The sequence below is a fragment of the Sinohyriopsis cumingii genome, chromosome 7 (assembly GCF_028554795.1).
Source record: "Sinohyriopsis cumingii isolate HCF-2022 chromosome 7, ASM2855479v2, whole genome shotgun sequence".
NCBI lineage: Eukaryota > Metazoa > Mollusca > Bivalvia > Unionida > Unionidae > Sinohyriopsis > Sinohyriopsis cumingii.
Window position 1 is genome coordinate 59,135,173 of NC_142967.1, and position 25,817 is coordinate 59,160,989.

General features: G+C 34.3%; 2 protein-coding genes across 4 annotated transcripts in view; one reads left to right on the plus strand and one right to left on the minus strand.

Annotated features, from left to right (window-relative positions):
• LOC149795336 (kinesin-like protein KIF28) overlaps nucleotides 1–2,924 on the plus strand; it is a 206,148-nt gene extending 203,224 nt beyond the window's left edge. Inside the window, exon 24 of the mRNA XM_089965111.1 lies at nucleotides 936–2,924. The gene's annotated coding sequence lies outside the window, so the exon portion shown is untranslated. The remainder of the gene's footprint in view (nucleotides 1–935) is intronic.
• Nucleotides 1–25,817, minus strand: part of LOC149795338 (uncharacterized) — a 252,889-nt gene that overhangs the window by 38,936 nt on the left and 188,136 nt on the right. For all 3 annotated transcript variants that reach the window (XR_016422309.1, XM_089965109.1, XM_089965108.1), the window contains exons 23-25: nucleotides 19,588–19,713; nucleotides 13,138–13,191; nucleotides 4,550–4,710 (exon numbers count right to left, since the gene is read on the minus strand). Coding sequence is in view for 2 of the 3 variants with exons in the window: in XM_089965109.1 (XP_089821235.1) it covers nucleotides 4,550–4,710; nucleotides 13,138–13,191; nucleotides 19,588–19,713 (341 nt within the window). In the remaining variant the exon portion in view is untranslated. The remainder of the gene's footprint in view (nucleotides 1–4,549; nucleotides 4,711–13,137; nucleotides 13,192–19,587; nucleotides 19,714–25,817) is intronic.

Here is a 25,817-nt window from a genome sequence, read left to right on the forward strand (position 1 = left end):
ACGTATTGGAACAAGAGAGTACAGTGGTCCTCTCACATACAGGCCCCCTCACCAGTGACCATCTCCTCCACATGGCCAGTTTTTCCAGCAATGATGAGTTTGTGTACAAAAATACCCCTTGTAGCTGGTCACCCCACTGGTGGTAATGCAGCCAGCATTTTCATCTAAAAACATCAAATTTACTCCTGAGAAGCAGGCAGGTTTTATCAATACCTTTTCATAACTGATATTTAATTCATATGGTAAGCTAAGTAATCTGAGTATCTTTTACCATATGTTTGGGTTTACATTACTTGGATAATTGCTGGCCAATACAGTTAAGAGTATATCATACTTGTCACGGAATTGTATAAATTCTTTTATTTACTAAATACATGTACTGGGGTTTCATTTTTTGTGTACAATGATACCTGAGGGTGATTTATGTATATTGCATTGTATTTCGAAATAGTGAGTTCGGTTCATCCTATGCCACATGTGTGAAGTGCTTTCGATGGGAAATACTGAATGCCTTCAGTGCACAGACTATATCTGTGTATAAATACCTCACCGTAGGTAAAACTCTTTACATTAAGTATAGTCTTGTCAGTCAGCAGTCTACTATAAGGACTTGCACATCTTCAGCTGTAGAGGTATGTAGGTTTATTAATTTCTTGTATATAAGTTATAACTTATGTACTACCACGTTTATTTTTGTATGTTTTATATTCTCGTTTGCGACTTAGGAAGGGATTTATATTAGTAATATAAAGCTACATTTTTAAGAAATGTTTAGTACAGTAGGATTCTCATCAAGCAGGGTTAGGTTTACTTCTGAACCTGTTGTTGTGTAATTATTGTGATGGTAATGTATTCCATATAACTTACCCTGTATAAAGTCATTACGTTATTATGCCCATGTCATGTATAGTACATGGTATTGGATATATTTTCAGCTGTTCAGAGTGTCCGGAGTGTCTAAAGTGACCAGAGTGACCAGAGCGTTCAAAGTTATCAGAGTGATCGGGGTCAACATGGTGCAAGCTGTAAAGCCAACCACAGGAATTAACCGTAGCAGCCGTGGAGCTGATATAAAGTGTGCTGATGATGGATGGTATCTCCTTACATATAATCAGTTAGCCATTGGCTAATTTTGGGGTTCATAAAACCAATTGTATCTTTCAGGACTGTAAAGATAAGTTGTATATATTAGCAACATGGTAATAAGTAATTACAAAAAATTAACGTGTCTTCACATAAATGGAAAACTCTTGCTTCAGAAGGAAGTTCTTTCTGCAAAATGTTTGCTGTTGGAAAGACTCAAATAAACAAGATTGCAACAGGTAAGGAGAATATTCAGCAACAATGGAAAAATGGAGTAAAAAGAAATAGAATGATTCTGAATGCCAAATGATCTTCATACCAAGAATTACATAACGTTTCTTTTAATGGTTTTGCACTGTGTATGTTAAGAACATCCACTCATAGGTCAACTGATTCGAGAAAATGCAACAATTCTATCAGTCGGAATGGGCCATGATAACTTGACTGCAAGTAATGGATGGTTACATAGATATCGGGTCAGATACAATATGAAGAGTTCTGTTCTTAGCAGAGAGTCTGTTATGGTCAATAAAGAAGATGTAGAGACAAGAGCAAAAGGGTGAATGACGTATGTAAGGAATGCAACAGATGGGATATATTTAACTGTGATTATGCTGGTTTGTTTTTATGGATGCTATCCTCTAGGTCACTGGTGAGAAAAGGGGGCACATGTAAAGGTGGGAAAAAAGGAAAAGAAAGATTCACAGATATGCTCTGTGCAAGTAGTTCTCATGAAGAAAAAAAAAATGGTGACTTGCAAGTCATAAAACCCAAGAAGTTTTATGGGTAGATGAGGCCAACAGAAAGGCATGGATGACATCACCTATATTTGAGTCCTGGTTAAAGAAGTTGATTCGTCAAATGAAAGTCCAAAACAGAAAAATCCTGCTGTTTCTAGACAACTGTTCTTCACACTCAAAAGTGGAATTATCTAACATGAAGCTGACATGTCTTCCACCCAATACAACATCAAAACTTAAGCCTATGGATGCAGGCATCATCCAAACAGTTAAAAGTTTAATATAGGAAAAAGCTACTTAGACACATACTATTTTTGATGGAAGATGTATCAACAACATCAGAGATAGCCAGTCAGGTGATTGTATTAGATGCAGTTCAATGGTTAACTTCAGCATGGGATGTGCTAACACCTTGCACTGTCCAAAAATGCTTTAAAAATTTGGATTTTTCTAGGAGGACCCCAATGTAACACAATATGATACTGAATACTTGTTTGAAGAAGAGATTTTGCATCTCGTACAATTAGAAATGACCATTCTACTAGATTATATGGAGTTTGCAAATGACTTTAAGTACAGAAAATACAAATGATGGGGAGCCATAATTGCTGGATGATATTAAGTATTCAAACAACTGATTTGGATCAATTTGAGAGGAAAAATTTATTTAAAAATTATTCACTGGAATTACAAAATGGTCACTGACATTTTGGACTAAATCACCATTTTTGGATTCTTGTGAATTCATTCAAGGACATTATGGATTATATCACTGTTACATCTCAAGACTGTTAGCACATCAGCTTATCCAAGACTTAATCTGGACATGAGTATATTCAGAACTGGAATTCATTCAGAACACTCTATACTTTTGGACATGTGATATAACTTTTAGGATTATTTGGGATTTAATTCACAATACTGTAAGTTCCTTTTTAATTCTTTTTTGATTTTTTTTTCAATTTGTACTCTAGGCAATAGATTATTTGTTCAGTTTTACAAAACTTGTTGGTTTTCTTTTTCTGTTTCTCAGTTTAACACTATCCTGACACAATCAAGAGCCAAAACTGTAAGAAATATTCACAGAACATGCTCCTCATCAAACTCAAGGTTCTTAGAGCTGCAAATATGGCTAAAATCTTGAAGCCAGGATATTTACAAGGATGTGCATTAGAAGTGCCAATGTTACAATGATCTAGGGCCATAATTATGTGAATAAGCTCTTTTTATGATGAAAACATAAAGGCAAATTTGGGTGAAATCAAACTGGAAAGGTGTTCAAAAGGTTATGCATTAGCAATGCCTAGGCTAAGAAGATCAACAGCCATAAATCAAAGAAATGTGAGCAGATTGTGTTTATGATTGCATTCGTCCATGCTGTTGTTGAGATAAGGCTTCACTCATCCATGCTGTTGTTGAGATAATGCTTCACTCATTCATGCTGTTGTTGAGATAAGGCTTATGACTGCACTCATCCATGCTTTTGTTGAGATAAGGTTTCACTCATCCATGCTGTTGTTGAGATAAGGCTTCATGCACTCATCCTTGCTGTTGTTGAGATAAGGCTTATGACTGCACTCATCCATGCTGTTGTTGAGATAATGCTTTACTCATTCATGCTGTTGTTGAGATAATGCTTCACGTATTCATGCTGTTGTTGAGATAAGGCTTCACTCATCCATGCTTTTGTTGAGATAAGGCTTCGTGCACCCATCCATGCTGTTGTTGAGATAAGGCTTATGACTGCACTCATCCATGCTGTTGTTGAGATAATGCTTTACTCATTCATGCTGTTGTTGAGATAATGCTTCACTCATTCATGCTGTTGTTGAGATAAGGCTTCACGCATCCATGCTGTTGTTGAGATAAGGCTTCACTCATCCATGCTGTTGTTGAGATAAGACTTCACACATCCATGCTTTTGTTGAGATAAGGTTTCACTCATCCTTGCTGTTGTTGAGATAAGGCTTCATGCACTCATCCATGCTGTTGTTGAGATAAGGCTTCACTCATCCATGCTTTTGTTGAGATAAGGCTTCACTCATTCATGCTGTTGTTGAGATAAGGCTTCATGCACTCATTCATGCTGTTGTTGAGATAAGGCTTCACTCATCCATGCTTTTGTTGAGATAAGGTTTCACTCATCCTTGCTGTTGTTGAGATAAGGCTTCATGCACTCATCCATGCTGTTGCTGAGATAAGGCTTCACTCATCCATGCTTTTGTTGAGATAAAGCTTCACTCATCCATGCTGTTGTTGAGATAAGGCTTCACTCATCCATGCTGTTGTTGAGATAAGGCTTCACTCATCCATGCTTTTGTTGAGATAAGGTTTCACTCATTCTTGCTGTTGTTGAGATAAGGCTTCATGCACTCATCCATGCTGTTGTTGAGATAAGGCTTCACTCATCCATGCTTTTGTTGAGATAAGGCTTCACTCATCCATGCTGTTGTTGAGATAAGGCTTCACTCATCCATGCTGTTGTTGAGATAAGGCTTCACTCATCCATGCTTTTGTTGAGATAAGGCTTCACTCATTCATGCTGTTGTTGAGATAAGGCTTCATGCACTCATCCATGCTGTTGTTGAGATAAGGTTTCACAATGATTTTGGTTCAAATCTAATAATGAATATAAATACCAGAGCATTTACAAGGCAGACAGATGGATGGACTGATGGACCAAGACCTTGTTTTAGTTGCTGGGGACAATAAAATTGAATATTTACCTGAAATTCTCCATGTCTTCCTTTTGTCTATACATATGAACCACCTTCTTCCATCTGTCTGTACCTTTCATGAGGATAGGATTTTGGTGCTCAGCATCTGAAGTTTCTAACATGGTCTTTTCTCTTGTTTCAGACCTTTTTTTTAATTCTTTCTGTAGTTGCTACAAGAGAGAATCAGAGACAAATAATTTGTAACACCTGTGGAGATATATATCCCACTTAAATCAGTCAGAATATTTTGGAAGGTATGATGCTTGACCACAGTCATGGGATCTCCCTATCTAACTACTGCATATGATTGACCAGCAGAATTTCAGTATTTTTCTTTAACTGCACTATGAAACATAGCGTTAAAAATCAAAATGATGAAGAGTGAAATTGATTCTATAAAACCTTAGTAGAAATCCTTAGACATGGTTCATACAGCTCCAACAACTTCAAATAAAACTTCCATGATAACACACAGAACAAGTGCTCCACTACTGTTCATGTGTTATTTTATCCACCCAATTTTATTTCATCTTATTTAATGATTATTTTTGAAAATTTGGTCACTAAAAATTCTAAATTAAAAAATTTATTCTATTATAGACTGTATCTATATAACATTGAACACTTGGTACACACTCTAAATTTCAAAATAAGCTTTAAACTTTGTATATAGAAAACAAAGAAGTCTGTTTAGTGGGTGACTTCAATTATAATTTGCATTATGACACCATCAAAGCAGGATTAAAACCATGAAATTCCTGAATTATCAACAGTAAATAAAGAACTTAAAGATATCTTTTGATCAGTAATTGAATCTTTTGATGACCTATCAGATGCTCTTAACATCTGGATAGGTATGTTTCTTGACACCCTGAAAACTCCTATTATGTTCAAGAGAAGACAAGTGATAGATTTCATAAAGTAAAAGAAACCAACAATTACAGATTATGGAGAAAATATATCAGATAGTATTATGAAAAAGAACCCAAGAAAAACTCTGGAAACCTTCAACAACTTAAAGGGTAAATCTCTCAATAACTTGCCATTTATATGTATAAGTGATGAAAATGGTAATATTCAGCAAGAACCTCTTGAAACTGCAAATGCAGTCAATGATTACTTTGTGAATATAAACAAAAACTTGTGGATCTCACAGCTCATAAAAGATTCTCCAGTGATGAATTAAATGAGCATATTTCCTACAAACATAGCAAAGAAAAGAGTTGTTCAAATTACCTAAAATAAGTCTTGAAATCATTTTAAATGAATTAGATGAACTGATGTCAGTATGGCTCAGGTCTAGATGATATAAGTGCTAAATTCCTAAAACTCTAATCTCAAGTGATTGCACCTTCACTTATGCATATCTTGAATCTATGTATTTCCACAGGTATTTCTGCAAAAAGGTTAAAACTGGCAAAAGTAGCTCCAGTACATAAGAAGCGATCTTTTTTTATATGAATAACTGTAGACCTATATTAATTTTTGTTGTTGTTATTGTTCTTGTAAGGTTTAATGCCATTCTTCAACACAAGATGTACATCGTGGCCAGTATAACTGGTGGAGGAGAACCTTAGAAAACCCTAGGAAGAACCACCAACCCACGAGAAGCTACTCTCACATGCCCACGTTAGCTGAGCCTGAGATTTAAACCCATACAGAAAGAGGTAAGATGACAGTGATCCGAAATGGTGAACACTTCAGACCACTCAGCTACTCGGGGCCCTGTATCAATTTTATCATCACTTTCAAAGATAATAGAAAAACATGTTTGTAATGAATTTAGACACTACTAGAATCTTTTAATTTGCTACATTCACAACAATCAGGCTTTTGTGAAGGACATTAATACCAGGCTACACTAACTAGAATGGTGGATGATTTGTTCACAGCAATAGATCAAGGTAACCTTGTAAATACATTGTTTCTTGACCTTGCAACACATTTTGACCTTGCAAATCAGAAAACCATGCTGGAAAAGCTTAGCATATATCAAGTTAACCATGAAAGCTTAACTTGGTTTCAAACCTATCTTAAAAGCAAACAACAGTTTTTTATTTTAAATAACTTTCAGATAAGAAACTGATTAAGTCAGGTGTTCCACAAGGATCATTTCTTTGACCAATACTCCTTCTGCTGTATATCAATGAGTTATATTATCACATTGAACTATCCACCACCAACATGTTCGCAGATGATGCGACATTTATAACAGGTCATGAGATCAGCACTTAATTTAAAAGGCTCATCATGGCCTTTCAAGGATAAAAACAAACTCTTTCAAAACTCAAGAAGTTTTCAAAGCAGCCCTTCAAATTTAAGGAATGTTTAAGGTTGTATGAACCATATTAGAGTCTGCAGCAAGATGATATGATGTAAATCTCACAAGGACAAGTTATATCATACATACAGGAATTATGATAAATGTCATGATATCCCTGAGCAAGACCTTTTGGTACATTATATGCAAATAGACAAGGCCTTTAGTGTGTGTTCTATATATAATGTTAAGCAAATAGCAGAGATCCTAATCTGCTGGTACATAATTTGCCAATAATCATTGGGTTACACTGGTAGATTAATATAAGCTTTGATACCTATCAGTGTTGTATAGGAAAATTGTAGCTGAGGGTCACAATTTTGTGTCAGACACTTGACAAAGCCTCATGACAGACACAAAAATCTGATCCATATGTGAAATTGTCCTATCTGAGACTGATACATAATTCAGGATTATATTTCTTACATTCCAGAACAAAGAATGAGGGCAAATAGTGAATACTGATACAACTTAAATCTGCAATAAGTTGTTGCACTGTACAATATATTTCTTTGACAATACTTACCTGAGCATACTACCTTGCAAATCCAGCCTTCCCAAGTTATCCAAAATAAAAGCTAAATGTTGTCTCCAACAGAGGTGGAAATCCAACAAAAATGAACTCCCCACAGCTCAAATAGAGGGATTAACACCAAATGTTCTCCTTACTACAGTTAATATTGGAGTGGAAATCATTGCTTTTTTTTAGTAGGCTATAACTGCTGGGAGGGTATGTATTAATCAAAGAAACATAATTTTCCCCAAAAATTGCTTTCTTCCTCAAATCTATTGTCCATTCAAAATACTTTAGGAGAATTGTTAAGATGTGTAGTGAGTTACACACCTTTACCCTTGATGTCAACTTTTCCTAACTTAAGACATTGATGTGATTTTTATCAGCTATTATCTTTGATAATTAAAGATATGGATATGTTTGTGAATTGGGTGTTTCTGGTGTGTGTTGTTCTTGAAATTAATGCGAGGCATGTACATCTCCTATGGATACTTTGCATGTGAAAAATGCATGTATGAATTTGAAGTTTGGGAGCATACACTTCATTTTAAACTGCCATTGATTTGTCACGTCAAGAAAATAATATTCTTACATTGTATTATAGCTGTCCAATAATTATGGACCTTTTTAATCTCATGAGTATTTAAATTTTCTTAATGAATATTTTAGGCATAAGGTTTCAGCATTAAATTTGTATATAAAAACTCATCCTTGCACCCTTGGGCAAAAACATCTGTTGTATTAATTCTATGTTTCTTTGTATGTATGTTAAGTAGATTTGATGCCCTAGCCTCATGAAACCACTCTCTGTTGTATCAAAGACACCACTGAGGAGTTTACTGCATTTTGCACATATCTTATGACTAGCAGGGAATTTTGGGCATAACATAATAGATATTGGAAAATACATGGAATTATAATGTATTTTCTTTCTCATTCTGTAGGCGTCAAGCTCTGCACTCCAGTTTTAATAAACACTGATCATATTTCAGTACAGACACACAAAAACCCAAATCATAACATGTTATCAGTTATTATTCAAAGTAATTCAACTCCATAGAGCAGAGAAATCATAAATGTAATTTTGTGAATGGTGAATGCCAACATTGGAACAGTCTTGCAAATAATGATGCATGTGGCATATTGCAGGCTATATTTTGGGGCAGAAGAATGAAAGTTTAGCATTTCTTCAATACTGTATATCAATAATTCTTTTGATATTTAGAATTTAAGTTGTTGAAAGAGCAGACGATTCTTTCCTCTTGGCTTGCAGATTTCCTAGGCAAAATTAGAGTTACTCACTTTATACAGTCTTTTCAGTTTTGTCATTAATGGACATAGTATTTCTGTCATTCACTCATAAAATTTGTAACTCCAAAATCCCTTCTTGGCATTCAAGAATCGTTGTAAATGAATTTTGATTTTGTACTGATGCTATTGTGACAGACAAAGATGAAAAGCATCTGATGCATCAAACAACTCCCAATATACACAATGCAATGATTTTTGTTGCAAATTAGCCACTTTTCTAAAAGAGTAATAATACTATTAGTTTTGCATACAATAATTTTCTTTTATACCATTTTATTTGCACATAACTTTTGACAGGAACTATTTTTAGAAGGGAATAGTTCATAAAATGGTCTATGTCAAATTTCTTAACTTAAGGCCACAATGTGACTTTTTCAGCTATTATTGTTTAACGATTAAGGATATGGATTTATTTATGAACTGGATATTTCTGGCTTGTGTTGTTCTTGAAGCTGATGTGTGATGTGTACACCTCCCATAATTACTTTGCAGCATGTATACAGTGAAATACCAACAGTGTGCTAAGAAGAAGAGCTAACCTCCCATAACAGTACATGCATGGGTTCTGGGCAAGTCGAACGTCTCTAAAACTGCCTGTATGACAACTATTTTGAATTGTATCAAGTTTATTATACAAAGTTTCTCAGAATTATCACCTGGGGAAGGGCTTGTATTTGCACTGTGAGGATCGCTTGGTGTCAAAAATGGCCAATGGATGTGAAAAATGCAGGCATAAATTTAGTGTTGGGGTGCATAAACTTTGTTTGCTATGAACTGCCATTGACTTTTGTCCTCGGATCATGTGAATAATATTCCTATTTTCTTAATGAATTTTTATATTATGCAGGAACTGAATTAGTGAATAAAAGCTGTCCTTTCACCTGGATTTCCTAAACTATGTGAGGCAGTTTCAAATCTCAAAAAAACCCTGAAGATTAGTGACTCTATGTGTCCTGGTACAAATAACAAGAAATTTGTGTTCTTTATCTCTTGCATATCATAGTGGAAATCTAGTGCCTGCATCATTCTGACTCTGTCATACAATTAGTTTGCTTGTAACCTATTGTACTGCAACACTACGCCTCACGAGGTGAAACTGGACTGAACCCTTTTTGGTTAAATATCATTGAGGTAAAGGCTGCAGAAAGTCATTTTTGCCCTCAGTCCCATGGCATGTATAATGTCAGTTATGGAACAGTTGTACTCCAATGCTTAGGAAGCAGGTTTATATAACAAATGAGCAAAGAGTCTCTAGTTCAATTAGGTTCAAATGGTGCTTGATTTAACCAATTCAGAACCCATGGTAGATTCCTTTTGGACACTGGATCAAAACCTCTATCATAGACCAAATTTCACCAGAAGGTCAGAGAGGTCTTTGTTTTGGCCTACATTCTCCCTTCTGCGGTGGAAATGTTGGACTCTGTAATGATTGGTGATAGCTTCTTATCCTTGAAATGACACTGGAGAAAGTTTTAGCTATTTGTGGTATCAAGGCTTTAAGCAAAATGATGTGTTCCCACTCAAGGAAACTGGGAAATCACTCTCAATTTCCTCTTTTATGCTTCTAGCTGATGGGCCTTCATGCCTAAATCTGTCCACCACTTGTTTTGATAAAGGATATGATGACACCATATATGAAACTCCCAAATCAGAGGGCAGAGGCCAGTGAGACAAAGGTTGGGAGTTTTGCATTCCCTTTGTCACCAATAGATCCACCAGTGGTTGATCCCAGCAGACATATGCAAGTGAAAACCAAGGAATGAAGCAACCATTCTGCACATGTCAGTTGATTCTTCCAGGATATCTAGTTTGCTAACACCTGAAGTGGGCCTGGAATATGACTAACTTGTTGATGGATTGAAGACACCAGCTCAGAAAAATTCCCAAAGAAGAATGCAAATGTCTTGGGACTTAGTTCTTCCTTGCCTTCTGAGAGAATTCACCATAGTGGAGTTTTCCATGCAGATTTTAGTGCCACCAAGGGAAAGCCCAATATGGCTTTCATCTCTAGCAATTTGATATGCAATGACAATCCTGAGTGAGCCACTGTCCATTGTCCTCATGGAATGATGATAGGATAGGTATACCCCAGCCCATTGCACTCAACTGTCAACTGTACAAACTGTCACTTTAAATGTTGTACCTGCTAAGGACCACCCAATGTAAGTCAAGTAAGGTTTTACCATTTCCTTAGATGTGACTTCATTATATGCATAATTTGTTCCAGGAATCAAAGTTTCAGTTGCAAATGGGACAACATTATCATTAAGCTGTCATACTGAGTAAACCCTGTAGGCAAAGGGTTCTTGGGCAGAAAGATGGATTATTGTAAAAAATGACGCTCCCAAATGACTGAATGCATATTCTGCAGGAAACATACTTTGTTCAGGATGCATTGTTGGGCTGAAATATCATTCATTCAAGACTTAAAGCTTGCTTTGAAATGATTGGCACTTAGATACAGTGGCCCTAAGCTGACATGGGTCCAGTACTGGGTAGAGACCATGTGATTGCAATGCATAAGCCAATGTTATGGTGGCAGGGATGGATACAGGATATTGGATCTCTATCACCCATACCATTGGTCACAAGATAAGGCCATATCAAAACATGTGATGGCCTTATGTGATCCCCATTAGATGACAAAGTTCAGCCTTGATGAAACTGAGCCATCATTTGCATCTTTGGGGACAGGTTCATTGCACTTGTGGTAACTTTCTTTCCTGGTTCGGATTTCTGGAACTAAACGTCACCATGGCAATATTAGAAATAAGATGTGATGGAGGTCCTATAGCATTATGACACTGATTGGTGATGGCATTGGATGAAGACAGATCTGTAAGGCACTGGAACTACAGACATTAGTAACAAACTGGAGACCTATCATGATTATCAGCTGCCTTGGGTCTATTACAGAAACTGGGCACAAAGGCAATAACATGATACTAAACAGTATGTCTCCACTAACTGGATGTCTCTTTTCCAGTCAGGGTCTGTGTACAGATGCAGGGAATAAATGATATTAGAATATCACAGTAAGCAGATTGGGATCAGAGTGATCTATATCTGATTGCATGGAGAGGTGGCTGAGTGGTCAAATGCGCTGTCTTTACTAATCACTGCCATCTCGCATCTGTTTGTGTGGGTGTGAGTCTCAGGCTTGGCCAATGTGGGCACATGAGAAAGCTTGCCAGTAGCTGTGGTTTGGTGACTTTTACCCAGCTTTTCCTGGGTTCTTCCTCCACCACTTACACTCTCCACCATGCAAAGTATATCATCTGCTGAAAAATAATGTTAAACCCACAAAAACAACAACAAAAACAAGGCTGTAAGAACAAAACTTTGACCCTATAGTGCTTCTTGAATTCCACAACATAGCATTGTCCCATATGTGTCTGGCCTAAAAAAATACTTTTTAGATAAATCTTCTTTTACATAATATTTACACTGCTTTCCTTTATGCATGTGCCAAATTAATTAAACAGCAAGCTGAATGAGCAGCTAACTTCCTACAGAAGGACAGCACAATATCACAAATAATTACTCTTGGACATGTTAATTATTTTTGAAAATTGATATTATGACAAAAATAACACAAGCACAGCAGTTAAAATCTTCAAAAAATATATCTGAAACATTCTTTTAACAATTTGGTTTTTAAAATACACACCGGTATATACATATTGATGTTTTAAGTTTTGAAACATAAGTCTGTACATTTTCATTATGAAATGATACCAAATTATAATTTTCAGAAATCCAGCAGTAATAGCAAACGATAACTTGCTCTGCAAGGGTTAAACAACAGGAAGAGCCTTTGACAGCTGCTGCAAACATTATGTGCCTCAAAGAGCAACAGAGAGCATGTACCAAGTTCCATAGCTTTGCCTCTCTCACCAGTCAGTCAAAGGGAAAGGGCAAATAATTATTTGACTAGAGACTATAAACTGTATTTTTAAAGTCAAAATCTGGTTGAATCATTAGTATGAGTTGTCAGAACAGAACTGCATGAAATTAAGATCCACAGACTGATGAGCCTGAATGGTTAATGAACACCATATTATGACAGGACCATTTATTAGTGTATCCCCTAGGGGTGCAAGACTGAGAGTCAAAACTCTCCTTAGTCTCAAAACTGGGGGTCAGGCTGAGTAAAAAACAAACTTTGGTATCAGAACTGGGGGTCAAATTAAAAATTTGGGGGTCTCTGAAGCGCAAATGAGGGTAAAGGGAAACACTGCCATTTATTCTATACTGCAGTAAGATGTGTAACTGACTGCACAATTTTCGTTCAGCCATCAATATTAATTAATGGAGAAAGAAACTTTCTGTGGCTCATTTATCCACAATCATGCTGACACCTGGGCAGCATTCCTAGTAACATTTGTGACATTGTGTATAAAAAAGCCAGAAATATAACAGGACAAAGTATATTACATTTTGTTAACTGACCTCGTCTACCTGTTTCTTCTTTTCCTCTATTTGTCTGTTCAGTTGTTCTTGTTGCTGAAAACAAATTCCAATAATAACATGAAGTAAACAAACAAACTTCCAAACACCCAAAACATTACTGTATCCACAACATTTTTGGTTTGGTTTTGGACACTATATTTTTCTGGATACCAATCATTTTTCATGCCTTGTAAATGTGGGGCATTGGTTTTCTTTTTAAGCATCTGCTTATGCACTTATGCTGTCTAAAAACAAAGATCTGCAATACTTCAATAATGTCAAATAGACTATTACCATTTTTGGAAAATTGGATGAATTCCTTGCTATCATTAGGTTATGGCATGAACAAGTTGAAGCAAAATTGTCAAATACAAGAATAACCACTCGTCACTATTTACAAGGTTTCTTAGTCTATATTTAATTTGTCAAATCACAAACCTGTAGAGAACAAATCTGAATCATAAAACACATTAGATGGATATGTTGCTTTTCATTAAAGAGAAAACCATAAAATAAAGTCTTCATCACAAAAATTTACCACACCCATTGTGGATAATACCTTTTTAAAAAAAATAAATGAATACAAACCAGATCCTTATGTATTTTAATTTTTATTGCAATGAATTTATAAGATATCAAACATTAACATTAATTATGAAAGCACAACCTTTTCTCATTTTAATGTTCTTTACTTTTCCTCTGTATAACAGGTTGACTAGTGTGTTGTATGTAATTTTGTGCATTTTTGTGGGGTGTATTAAGAAATACATGTATACTGCAATGTTAACAAGCGAGTTTGCCTCATTAGCTCTTTTTTTATAATCACCATAAATTAACATACTATCATGGAAAAAGAAATGAGAAAATATATGAAAAAAAAAACATGATTTTAGACATTCTAATTTCAAATTCAAAATTAAAGTCAAGAAATCTGAATAATTTGGTTTAGTAAAAATGTATTATAATGAAAAAAATCAGATTCTTCATGGGTTTATAAAAATGATGAGGTCCATATCTTGCTATATATATCAATAAGTACCAAATTTGTCTGCTTGTCACTTGCATAACCCCAAAACCAAATATAGTCAGTAATTATGAAAGGTTCTGTACATCACTCCTATTTTTGAGCTCCTGGCATGGGATACTCCAAACAGTGATACAGTTGTTGAAGTTTTATGAAGATGCATGAAACCATCTTAAAAATATGGTGGTAAATGAAATATCCAAATTTGTAATGTTGACACTGCTGCTGATGCTGTCAACAGCAAATTGTTAATAACCTTTGTCTCTGTAAGTTATGAGTCTGCTGTAAAATGAGTCTTAACTGGGATCAAGGGCAATTCACAATATTATGGATAAACTTCTCCATCAAGATTCAAGAAATTACTGAAATTAATTATATCTGCTGTATTTACCAAATCCTCCAGAATAAATATAAAAAGTGCTTAATACCCTATGTTTGAATGTTTATATGGTACAAGTGATGTAATTAAGACACATTTTATTCCTGTTGTGGACTACACATGATTGATATATATTCCTTTGCAGATGCTTAAATAATTTCAACAATTAGAGGACTTCTAAATTCTCAAAATAAAAAAATGGGTGAATTGTTATTTTAGTTAAGCATTCAATTGCCTGTCAACTATTCAGTAAACTTTGGTACATGCTTTGTTCAAATGAATTTGCATAGATTAAATTAGTTTTGGCTTGATGGTGTTTAAAGTTCAAATTCATCTTACTATAAATAGTTCAAAGCATGCATGAGTAAGCAATTTCCTTAAATACTCTTTGTGGATCAACAATAATAATTTGTGGAAAATTTTAATTTATTTAGAAAAAGCATTAGAAATTGGTATATTGATTACAAATAATTTAATGAATAAAACAATGAATATCTACCTTATAAATATTTTACAGGAAAATGTAATATAAATATAAATTTTCCAGCCTATAATAGATTAAGTTTTGGAAGATAAATGACTTTTTTGATCAATACTGTTATGTATATTTAATTTAAATTATTTGTTAGTCTTATTTTTTTATTTTGTTACATGTTATTGTAATGTAACATTGTTTGCTGGACTTGACCTTGTCCAAAATTTAGTTCATTTCTGCTTGACCAGATGACTTTTTTATAAATAAAAAATATTTCATTTATGTAAACAACAAATAATAGCTTCATTATTCTCTTTGTGTATGAGTTATTAACCAAACTATTATTCACGTAAACATGATGATTTGGGCCAGGGTTTTGGAGATTCCAAAGTGAATTTTATAGGCTATTGTGTTGTAAGTAAATCATTCTAGAAGGTTATTTTCTATTTGGTAATAGTTGTTTTTAGAAAATGCTAATTTGTGACCTGTGGTCAAGCAGAGAACTATATTATCTTCTGACTGAGGATTTTACCAGTCATGCTTTAACATCTAGCACATTAAGTTGTATTATGCTGTGACCAGTTTGGGTGGAATTTTATTCTCTTCAAATTATTGAATTCAAGTGATTATTTTCTCTGGAAATACAAAAGTGCTCTGACAAAATTCTTGGATAAAGACAGTCATTAGAATTTATACTGAATTCAAATCTGGAATAACATTTCTGTGATTCAACAAGAGACTGTTGACACATCAGTACTTCATAGGCTATAACAGACACGTCATCACCTTCAATTCTGGATCTCTTCAGGACTTGAACAGAGTGCTATTCAGGACTTTTTATTACTAAGACTTGTGTCTTTAATTCTGGGATTATTTTTGGATTCAATTTGCAATGCTGTAAGTTCTTTTTTTCTCATTTTTCACTTTGTATTCTAGGGAAATAAATTATTTGTTAAATTTTACAAAGCTTGTTGTCTTCACTCTTTTCTGTTCCTTATTTTAAGAGCATAGACTTGTAACAGTACTTATCATGGATCCCATGCTTTTTTAAAGAAAAATTTCAAGTTTTTTTCCCCGATGAAATTCATGTTTTTTTTCAAGGTTCACACATGACCATTACTGAATGGAATTAAAGAACATTTTAGCTTAGAAAAAAGAGCAGTTTTCAAATCAAAAGAAGTTTCTATCTCGAGACTCTCCCATAACATCTGAACGACTTTGATGTTAAACCACAAAATGTATCACAAAATACAAGTCTGATTATTGAAAATTCATATAAATTTAAATGATAAGTCATTTAAATTTACAGACCAAAAATGTTAACTTTACCTTCCTGAACTGCATTATGTTGGTATGAAGAAAAAATAATAGAATGAACAACTGAAATTAGTTTGTATTACTTTCAAACTTTTAATTCTAAAAAAAGTCAGAACAATCAGTTGCAAATCAAGGTAGCAATGTCTCAAGTAGAATATCTATTAGCTGATGTAACATTCAGATGTCAGTACATCAAAACCCATATACTAGGAATTGGTATATGTACCATTTGAAATCTATATGTATGATATACAAAATAAACATCAAAATGCAATGTATTAGAATCTTATAAAGACAAAAAGTTTGAACCCTGAATTAATCTGTGCCAGTAAAACCAGAAACTAACACCATTTTTCAAACAACATAAACTCCCTAAGATGATCTGGTTCAAAATTCATTATAAAGACTTAATTACAAAAGGATTCATTTAAATTTGACAAAGACCTTCAAAATTATAAACCGTATAAAAAAATTATTGAATTTTCTGTAAAATCCATTTATTTCTGATTGTAATCCAATAATCCAGTCCCCAAACCTGTATTGATACTCACTGGGGCTCGCATAATTTCTTAAAATTTATCTAATATATAATACAAGGGCCCACACTTCTCCCATTCATCTTGCAACTTATTTAAGAATCAACACCACTATTTCAAGTTATGCATCACCCAGAATTGTTATTTAGCACCAATGTTCAGCTCAGAGACTCAACATTTTAGATACGTCAAATCTGACTTACTACTCCATCTATAAGGAATGGCAGCCCATTTTCCATTGTTGCCGCTAGACTATGGCATGGTAGTAACAACTTAGTATGTATGTAGATGCATTGAATGAAATACTACTTTCTCACTGGTCCACAAAAATAAGGTTATCATTTGGCACATTATGCCATTTTGATTCACCAATAAGTTGGTAGATTCCTACATGTTTAACAATGTTTGTTAGTAAAATTCACCACAAAGGCAGTATTTTGTTGCCAAGGTTACTATTGACAATAATGTTTAACATCATGATTCCTTTACTAGCTACCAAATAATAGGATCTATCCCAATATATTTTCGATAACTTTAGACATCAAAACAGAAACTGGTGATGAAAAGTTGTACAATTTATCTCTTAAACTCTCCAGGATCATGTGTTACAGACATTTGGCTTGTTGTGACAAACAGACTGGTCTTCATACCTTCCACATAAAAAAAGATACCGATATGGAGCTGTAAGTGGACTGACTAGTCTACTAGACAAATCTGAATGACTGACTGTTTGGATTGACTATACAAATATGCTTACAGCAAGCCCCCAAATGATTACTCCTGCATCCTCCAATTATTCTGCCCAGAACTCAGTAAATTTAACTCAAATTCAGTTCACTTCAGACTCAATTATGCATTTGTTCCTGTCATCAAGTGGTGACAGAAAATTCCCAGGTATTTTGCCACTTTCATATTTACAAAATTCAAAGACTTTTCATTGTCAAGAACAAAAATCTATCATTTCTCCGTACTTTTTGATGATTTCCTGGTAGTGTGGGAACCCTGACTTAAAGAACAATATATAATATTCCATATCTTTCTAGCACATTTAAATATCTTGTTGATAGAAAATAACAAATTACATTCTTTAAAAAAAATTAGAAAATGATTTTGGGTTAAAAAAAAATACTGAAACACCAGACACTACCTTTATATTACCATTTATGTTTACCATGTCTACAAACTAATGTTGGTTTTAAATTTGAATTTTACACATATCGTATCTATGAATGATGTTTTAAGTAAAATCAGTATCTTTGCAAATAACAAGTGCTTTTTTTGTAAAACAGATTCTGAAAACCTCACACATCTATTCTGGCTGTGTTGAGTGACCTCTTTTGGAAATAAATTTGTAGGTGGACAGAGACCAAGTGTATATATATACAACCTAAATACGAACTGTAAAGAAATTATATTTTGGACATCAGCTTTGAGAAAAAACAGATGGGGCTCTGAATTTTATTTTACTGTGTGTGCAATGATACATACTCAAATGCATTCATCTTATTTTACTCTGGATATCTTCAATTTAGAAAAAGAAAAGTTTATTGGCTTTTAAATTTGCAAGCGGGATAAATTCTTTGAAGAATGGAGTTTTGTGCATACATTTATACATTTACTGTCTTATTCTGATGTTTATAGATTGGCTATCATATTAGTATGTTATAGTATTTGCACACCCTTCCATTTACTTGTACCCTTCTACCAATTACAAAAACAAAAAGCATCAAGGATACAAAAACTGCACAAAAACTTAGTCATTTCATTCATCAATTTATAATTTTAACATGATTGTCACCAAAGGGTCCCTTTACACTGTCAACTTATTAGCGTTTCAAATCAAATGGAAGCTCTCAATGTAAACAAGCAGACAGACTACTCTCTGTACTTTGTTGGTTTCTAGAATATTCCATTTCAGTAGTAACTGTCATCTGCATGCAATATTTGCAATGTCTACTGTTGATAATTTAAAAAAAAAATATTGAACAAATAAAAAGGAGGTGTTCTTGCATACATATGTTTAAAGAGATGAAACACCAAAATGTACAAAATTAATGAGATCATCAAAGACTGTGAACTACATCACATCTGTTGCTTGAAAACATAAAGTCACCCATGCAAATATGGCAAACATGTTACTAAAAAAACAGCCATCTGATTCTAAATGCCAACAAATTTACTGTGTTTGGGACCCTAGTGATAATCAGGTTAGAAATTATAAAATGATAAATGAAATGGATACATTTTGTGCATTTTTATATCCATGATAACTTTTGTTTTTAAAATCACTAGAGGGGTACAAACAAGTGAGAGTGTGTGCAAATACTATAGTACATTTTTTCCATACAGCATCTATCAATCTTTTTCTTTTATTACTAGCTTCCTAGGACAGGAATGAAAAAAAGTTTTAAAAAAGTAAATATATTGGAATGAGCAAGTTTAAATAAAGTCTGAACATAAAAATACAACTAAAAAAAGTTTTTAAAAATTTGGGATGCCACCATAAGTTTCAAACTTGTGGCATCTTCATTGGCAGCCAGGACACACAGAAAGACAAACATGGGTGTTTATATACAAGATCCCTGTAGATGGCATAGGATGCCTCTCTAACTTATCACAGCCTATGATGGGAATATCATAAACAAACAACAACAAACCTAAACATTGATTCTATCTTGCCATCTGCTAACACAGGCAAGATACAATGTAAACTGCATACCTCTAAGTGTTGTTTGAGGAAGGCTTGGCACTCAGGCTTATTCAAAGTTCCTTTTCCATTCAACTCTTCTGCCAAACTTGCATTAAGTCTCCCTATCTTATGCTGCTGCCTCTCAATTTTTACAATCTAAAAAGCAATAATTGTTTTAGTTTCAAACATACACTGTAATTATACCGTATATACTCACCTGTAAGTCAATTCCAACTGCAAACTGTATAGAATCGTATATGCTGTCCCATAATGTACTGGCAGATTTCAGTCTATGCTGTTTGTTAGGATAAAGAAACTGCATAGACTCTAATTTGCTAGTGTAATATACAATAGAAGGTCAGTGATCTATGTTGTTTGCAGTCACAGACCCAATTTGTACATTAGTATATATGGTACATTTTATTCTACCATTAGAAAGTTTGACATGTATGATTGTCTGATGTATTACCATGTCACATTACATCAATCTCTCCCACCCTTTGCCTCAAACACAGGCATCCTGTTTTAAGTTTTGCTCAAGCTTAAACTGGTCAACATACAGGATAAAGGTGGCCACATTGTACAGGCATGGGGAGTTAATCTATAAGCACTGCTTCCCGTTACATATACGATATGTAAATGAAAAAAAGATTTTCATTTTTCAGTAACAATGGCAAGTTAAATTGTAAAAGCTACTTCCCTTCATCTGGAAAGAAGTTTTTTGGTCATCCTGTAAGTGCTGGATTTGGAAGTATCAGAGATTATTAATGTGACTGGCTAAGTATTATTGGAGAAATATAATTTGCTATAAACAAATTTACTTTCTTTATGGTCTAAGTTTACTTTCTGCAGTTTTGCCATAGAATAACAAATTATAACATTAGTAATGAAATGGGTTTCATCTCCATGCCGTTGCAATCATTACCTTGACATTTATACCAGTAAGCAATCTGACTAAAATTTCCTTGAATAAAAGTTGACATTACAGTAGGAGCTGAAACTGCATGGTTTCCTATTCCCTACTGTAATGAAACACACTTACAAAATGCATTGTGATTACATACAGTTGTAACCCATTTTGTAACAATTATAATAACAATTTATAACATTATTACAATATGGGTTGATACATACCACTAATTCAATAACACTTTGGCTGTTAAGATCATCTGATGTAAGTAATTATAAGTTGTTTTATGATAGGTCATAGTTCTCTTTTATCTTTGATGTTTGGAGTCAGTAATAATAATAATAATAATAATGCTTTATTTATAGAAGGTGACTCATTAGTCAAAGACTATTCTCCCTTGAGGCCCTCTTAAGGAGAGTATAACAATGCACATTATATGAAGATGGCAATAATTACTGTTTATTTTAACATGTTTAGTATTAAAATACTAAATTCCATTATCTGTTAGAAACACATACATGCTCATGATATCTTTTCTTAAATACTCTAATATTTTCAGCAGATTTTACATGTAGTGGAAGCTTATTCCACAGAACTGTACCAGAGTATTGAAAACTCTTTTTAAATTGCTCAGTTCTCAGTTTTGGTATTAGAAGGTTTCCATGTGATATTGATCTCAACTGGTATTGTGTTGAAAAAGGCCTGAATAAGTCTTGAAGATACTCTGGTGCAGTTCCATGTAGACATTTATATAAAAGAACTTGTGAAAATCTATCCTGTCATATATTGTGAACCATTTGAGTTCTGTAAATAATGCTTTTGAGGGATGATCAACAGATGCATCTAAAATTACACGTGCTGCTCGTTTCTGAAGTTTATAAATCCTGTCAAGCTCAGATTTGGCACAGTTTCCCCATACATTAGAACAATAGTCCATTGTTGGAAGAATATATGACTTGTAGTATAGATTGCGAGTTTCCATAGGTAAATATTTCTTGATTCTGCTGAGAAGGGCAATTTTGGATGACAGTGTTTTACAAAGCTTATCAATATGGTCATTCCATAATAAATTATTATCTACAGACACACCTACAAGCCTTTCATGTTTGACATTTTCTAATGGTTGATTATTTATAGCAAGAGACAGTTTTGGGTTCCCTGACTTGTGTAGCTTTTGTGATGTCCCCAGAATCATACATTTTGTTTTACCTTCATTAATTACCATCCTATTTTGTTGTGCCCAGTTTTGGCCTCTGATAAGGTCTGAGTTTAATTTCATTTGGATAACTTCAGTATCAGAACTAGATGTATACAAGGTTGCATCATCTGCAAACAAATCTGTGTTTGTGGATTCATTATTTAATGGTAGATCATTGATATAGATAAGGAAGAGGAGAGGGCCCAAAACTGAGCCTTGAGGGACTCCTGAATGAATAGTGCAAGTTTGAGAGCTAATATTGCCAATGCTTACTTGTTGAGACCTTTGGTTTAGGTATGATCTAAACCAGTTTAAAGAAGGATTGTCAAACCTGTAACAGTTCAACTTTTGCAGCAGAATTTCATGATCAACAAGATCAAAGGCTTTCTTGAAGTCAAGGAAAACAATCCCAGTCATATGTCCATTATCCATTTCCTTCAGCCAAAGATCAATTAATTTGGTAAGTTCTGTTTGGCACGAGTGGTACTTTCTAAATCCTGATTGAGCTTTATGAAATAGAGAGTATGTTTCGAAAAAATTACAGACCTGAATGGCTACATGCTTTTCAAATAGTTTTGACAAAACAGGTAGAATTGATATTGACCTGTAATTCCCTGGATCCTCCTTTTCTCCTTTCTTAAAGATAGGTGTAACCTTTGCACATTTCAAGTAGAAACTATGAGTCCAGTTGAGAAAAGAGAAAGTTACAGACTAGCTTTTGAAGATGTAAGATGTGCTACAACCATTTACACAGAGCTCTGCAGGTAACATAAATGTAGGAGTCATGCACTGTTTGCTTTGTGCAAAAGTTTGCCAGAGCCTGAAGAAGTGTTTGAATGAAAGCATAGTGATCAGTTTCTTACTGCATAAATTATGTACCAAACACATAAAAAAATGTTCTAACATAAAAAATAGTCTATTCTGAAGCAGCATGTGCAATTATCATGTTTAAATATTATAAAACTGATATCAGAAAACACATTCTACTAAAAATGTACTTTCTCCATCAAATACATGAACATTACCAATTACATTTAACATTATGAGAATAGGTACTCTACCCAATCCACCTTGTAGGAGTGTGATGACTGCTCTATTGAAATGATGAACCTCTAATATGAAGACACTAGAAACAAAGATAATGCATTCATAACTGTACAAGGGAGATCACATTGGAATCCCATATCTGCATGGCTATTTTCATAGATATCATTAGACTACTAAGCAAATCAAACAAATGTTGTAAAGCCATTGCTAGAACTGAGATGGTACTGTTACAAATGGTGCATGGTAACTGTTTGAGCAGCTAGCAGCTACCAGTGGCATGAGTTAAGATCCAGTTCTCTACTTTGCATGCCAGTTCAAAATGAGATATTAAGTTCAAAGCCATGGAAACTATTTGTATTTCATGAGCCTATGTTGTACACTATTCCTGTAGTAGTTCAGAGTATGCATTGATTTAACAACCTACTTTAGCCAAACTTCCAGGACCTGAGGGATTGTGTCTTGCTCTCGTCTTAACCAGTAGGAAGAGCCTTTGACAACTACTGCATATGTTCTCTTTGTGCCTCAGATAGCATCTTAGTGAACACATTGGATGATGCAGCTTCACCTCTCTCAATGGATTAATAATAAAGAGTAGGCAAAGAGTTATATTTTTTAAATGCCTATAGACTTTAAACTGTCTTTATACAAAAAATCCATTGAGTCATTAGTATTAATAAGCCATCAGTATCAGAACCAGGATTTTAAACCAGTAGATTTACAAACTTTGATAAGTAGCTGGCTTCTAATCCAGGAGATTTTTATCACCATAAATTTTACATTCTACAAGGAGACTGAAAACAAAACAAGTTCATTCTTTTGCCATAATAAGTATTCTCTTCTCAGTATACTAAAGACACCAAGCTTTAAGTATAACTCTGATTCAGATTCTGATGGTATTGTTGCAACAATAATTAATACAGTCAGTAAATTGTCAAGTAAATGAAAATGTTGTTTATCTTGTACTTCACTGCAAAGCTAATTTTAATAACATGTAATAGCTAATTTAGTTTCCATCACACGATCACTGTCTGATGACCACTTATGATACCCACTGTCATTATTAAGTGATGATATCCACTTTGATGAGATTACCAGGAACATCGTGGAGTAAATACCCTGGTGAAAAACTCATCCATGGACACATTTACTGTGGGCCTGGCACATGAAATACAACTTGATTCTAGCTTGGCACACGAAGTCCAATGAATATTTGCAAGGCTGTGCATATCAATGTCTTGAAATGTCATGGATTACTTTAGGCGTGTGTATATTGAGTCCAATAAATCACATCTGTGTTTCTGTGTCGACCTTGTGAAAATATTTGCATGGGATTGATTTGCTTCTCAAGCATCACGTTGTCATACACAACAAGATTGTTTTCATTTGCATCCAAATGGTCATGGGTAGGTACTATATCAAGAGTTGAAAAGAAATCAATAGTGGACGACAAAGTCGTCTCAGGTTTGCTTCTCATGGTCAACAATGCTTTAACACTCAACACATTTTGAAAATCTTTTAAAACATCATAACAAGTTGATAATCAGCCAAGGGCAAAATCACATACAAAACTGATCCCATGTGAACTATCAAAAAATCATATTCAACAACAGTTGAGTTTTTTTCCTTATCCGGCAGAGCCAATGATCAGTGCACGAACCAAGTTCAGAAACATGGTTCCATCACCATGATTGGATGGCTTAGATGCTGCTTGTGCAGATAAGTCAATGATGGAAAAACCTTCAAAAGCTTCAGATTGTTTCTTTTTCCATGATGCTATTGAATAATACCATATATAATACAATCATATCTACATCTTATGTGTGATTTTACGTGAAAACTTATATACAGATCCAACACTTGTGTTAGATGTGGAGCAAAGACATTCACATTCATAGGAACTTCCAGTTCCATTGGGAAAAGCTGTGGAAAAAACACAGGTCTGAAAAACGTCAGTGGTGATGTCACTGCTGTATTGATGAGATTACCAGGAATATTATAGAGTAAATACCCTGGGGAAAAACTCATCCATGGACACATTTACTGTGGGCCTGGCACATGACTTGATTCTAACAACCAACTAAAGCATGGTGAAGCACCAGTAAATTGTGTTGATACTTTGTATGTTACTGACATGACCTTGCTTACAAAGCATCAAACGATATCCGTCAACATGCCATCATAGATCTGATCCATGACTTGAAGATGATTAATATAACACTCATAGAATGAATCACAAGATGGATCATCAAAGGAGGCATGAAAGCCAATATTGTTTTGGGTGGTGGACAAAGTCTAGTAATTAAAATTAAATATATTAATACAAACAAACATGGTCACAAACAGCTGGACAATCAAAAATATACTACGGTCCACATGGATATTGGAAAGGTGAAAATGTCATGGAAAAGTAAGAAATTGCAGCAAAGGTCACCAATGGTGCTGCTTGAGCATGGTTGGCCAAACAAGCTTTGTGACAAATTTACCTAAAAGTACCACAAAAATTTCATGTGGGTGGTTTTGATGTTCAAATGCCTAATGAGGTCCATCATGCTGATGTATGCGTCAACCATTGTTTGATGTTGCCAGCAGATAAAAAAGAAGCTAAGCCATTGATGTCAAAAGATTCTGCAAGTGTCGCATAAGCACTCAATCACATTTACTAATACTGACCATTAACAACATTTACTAATACTGACCATTAACAACATTTACTAATACTGACCATTAACAACATTTACTAATACTGACCATTAACAACATTTACTAATACTGACCATTAACATGACCATGATTATTAGGGGTGCAATGATACACCCAAAACCATATTGAAATGTATCGCTATATACCAAATCCATATTACAATATGTATTGCAATATAGTAACATTGAATGAAACAATGAAATAATCAACTGTAAACTTTACTACTTGAAAATTACAACATCTGTAAGTGTGTGTGTGTGTGATCTGGATTTTTAATGTAGCTTTAACAATTTTTTAGTCATATTGCTAAAATGTCCGAGGTGTGGCAGTTTATAGTGATGTCTAGCACAGAGGCATCATGCTGCAGACATGTAGCATGATGTTCCACCCAGTCACATTATCCTA